General features: G+C 55.4%; 1 gene segment (V, D, J or C); it reads right to left on the bottom strand.

The window, feature by feature from the left end:
* The window catches only part of LOC103213486, a gene marked incomplete at its 3' end in the record, with an annotated part of 3,407 nt that extends 1,186 nt beyond the window's left edge, over window positions 1–2,221 (bottom strand). Inside the window, 2 exon segments of the V gene segment in view lie at window positions 1,669–2,064; window positions 2,173–2,221. Coding sequence covers window positions 1,669–2,064; window positions 2,173–2,221 — 445 coding nt within the window.
* Between the last annotated feature and the right edge of the window lie 139 nt (window positions 2,222–2,360).

The following is a 2,360-nucleotide window of genomic DNA, read 5'->3' as shown; positions in this document are numbered from 1 at the left end:
CACAGCCCCCTGGAGCTCTGGTGTGCAGGGTGGGGGCTTTGGTCTGCATTGTTCCCGTGGTCGGAGTCCGCCTGGTTATCATCTCTAAGGAGGACTAGTGGCACAGTGGTTCCCGCTCCTTCGGTGGCCGATTGGAACCTACCAGCTGCTCCACGGAGAAAGGACCTTGTGAGCTGCTCCCGTGAAGATCACGGCCTTACACACCCTCTGGGGCACTTCTGCTCTGTCCTCGAGGGGCGCTGGGAGCCAGCAGCAGGCTTGGCTGTTGGTTTGTTGCTGCGAGAAAGGACATGAACAGAAGGATTCGGGTGTTAGGACTGGGATGGTCTGTCTCCGATGTTCCCTGTTCCCTGCTTGAGCTCCTCGGGGCTTCTGTGGGGAGATCCAGTCTCTTCTTCCTGAACCTCATCCTCCTCCCCAGCCGCAGATCTTCAAGGTCACTGGGGTCGTTCTGAACCCCGGGAAACTAGTCTCGTGTATGAGCTTGTTTGTGTCCTGCATGCCCCCATGTGGTTTGCGGCTGAGGTCCTCCCTGCTCTCGGCTTCTCCTGCTGGCCTTCAGGTGGGGCCCCTGACCACCCCTCGGTTCTGATTCGTTTTGTCACCAAAATGCCCCTCACTGACCACGACGCCTGCAGGATGCTCCCTGTCCTGCCGCAGATCACCACTGGGGGCGCACTGCACACTCACTCCAGCACCCCATGCCCCTAGTTAAAGCGATTCTTTTTTTCTTTTTCCTTAAATGAACAAAGACCATCCAACAAACCAAAACCAAAGTGGATAAAGAGGAGAAATAAACCTGAAGCCACAGACGTCAGGTTGTTCTGATTCCTAGTGACCCTACAGGACAGGGTAGAACTGCCCCCATTGGGTTTCCAAGGCCATAGATCTTGACAGAGGCAGACTGCCTCATCTTTGCCCCAAGAAGCAGCTGGTGCTTTCTAACTGCCAACTTTCTGATAACAGCTTAGTCACCATGCCACCAGAGCTCCTTAAGAGCAGATGCACAAAAATCTCCCAGCGGTCAAGTTGATTTTGACTCATAGGGACCCCTCCTTGGGTTTCTGAGGCAGTATCACTACGGAAATAGATTGCCCAACCTTCTCTGAGGAGGGGCAGGTGGGTTTGAACCGCCAGACTTCTGGTTAGCACTCAAATGCCTTAGGCACTGTGCTACCAGAGCCCCCAACAGCAGACATACTCGAGTATTAACCATGGTAGTTCAGGTGATTTGTGCTCTGCTGCTAATCTAAAGGTTGGTAGTTTGAACCCGCCCAGGGGTACTGCAGAAGAAAGACCTGGTGACCTGCCTTTGCTCAGCGTACATCCAGGAACGTCCCATGGGGCAGTTCTGCTCGGTGACACATGGTACTGGCAGGAGTCGGGATCCCCTGATGACAACCAACCACACCACACGTTGCACATGGAGGGAGTCATGTGCTCACTCCCTAAAGGCCACCTGTCCACTCCCTCACCTCCCAGGAATTCTCTCCAGAGCTGTGCTCCCTGGGGCAGCCCTGGCCGAGGGTGAACTTGGAGCCCACACTCACACCCTGTGATGTCACTAAAGGTTGACCAGCATGCTGGCCACTCCTGCCCTCAGTGTCCCCTTGGGAGTTTCCTTTCTGACACAGTCTGTCTTTCCACAGCTGCACCTGCAAACCCAACCTGACTTCCTTTTCTGGGCAGGAAAGGGCTGCTGGGAGCTGGGGGAGAGGAGGGACCATGTGGATTTGTGCACGGGTGGGAGGTGGCTCTGCAGGGCTGTGTCTTTGCTGCTGGCACAGAGGTACACAGCCGAGTCACCAGGCTCCAGGGCGTCCATGTGGAGGTTCAGGTGGGAGCTATCGGGGTTCTCTGGGGAGAAACGACTCGGGACAGTCTCATTTGCAGAGAGCTCCTTGTAGCTGTACAGAAACATGAGCTCTGGAGGCCTCTCCGGGACCTGTTTATACCAGTACATGGCATTGTGTCCCAGACTCTGTTCACACCTCAAAGACCTCTTGTTCCCCATGCTTGTGACCAGGAACTTTGGTGTCTGGGTAATCCCTGTGTCCATGGAGCCTGTGGGGACAAGAAAGCAAAGTGAGCGGAGGGGACATTCTCACAAGGAGGCTTTATGGAAAAGGTAGACGTGTCAGGGTGGGGATGTCCACCTGAGCCAGGACTCACCTGTCCCCAGGAGGCAAAGGACCACCCAGCATTGGAGCCCACAGCTCATGGTGACTCAGGAAGAGTGGGACAGCACTAGGACAGTCCCTGCCTAGTCTCTGTTTTGTGGGTGAGAGAAATGGGGCACCGGGTTTTCTGGCCCTGAAGGGAGTACTTATGAGGTCCCTGCCCTACTAGCTACTACAGCC

This window comes from Orycteropus afer, unplaced genomic scaffold (genome assembly GCF_000298275.1).
Source record: "Orycteropus afer afer isolate SDZICR_OR568_19922 unplaced genomic scaffold, OryAfe1.0 scaffold03425, whole genome shotgun sequence".
Classification (NCBI taxonomy): domain Eukaryota; kingdom Metazoa; phylum Chordata; class Mammalia; order Tubulidentata; family Orycteropodidae; genus Orycteropus; species Orycteropus afer.
Note: the sequence above shows the minus strand (reverse complement) of the source record. Positions and strands in the feature narration are given on the sequence as shown.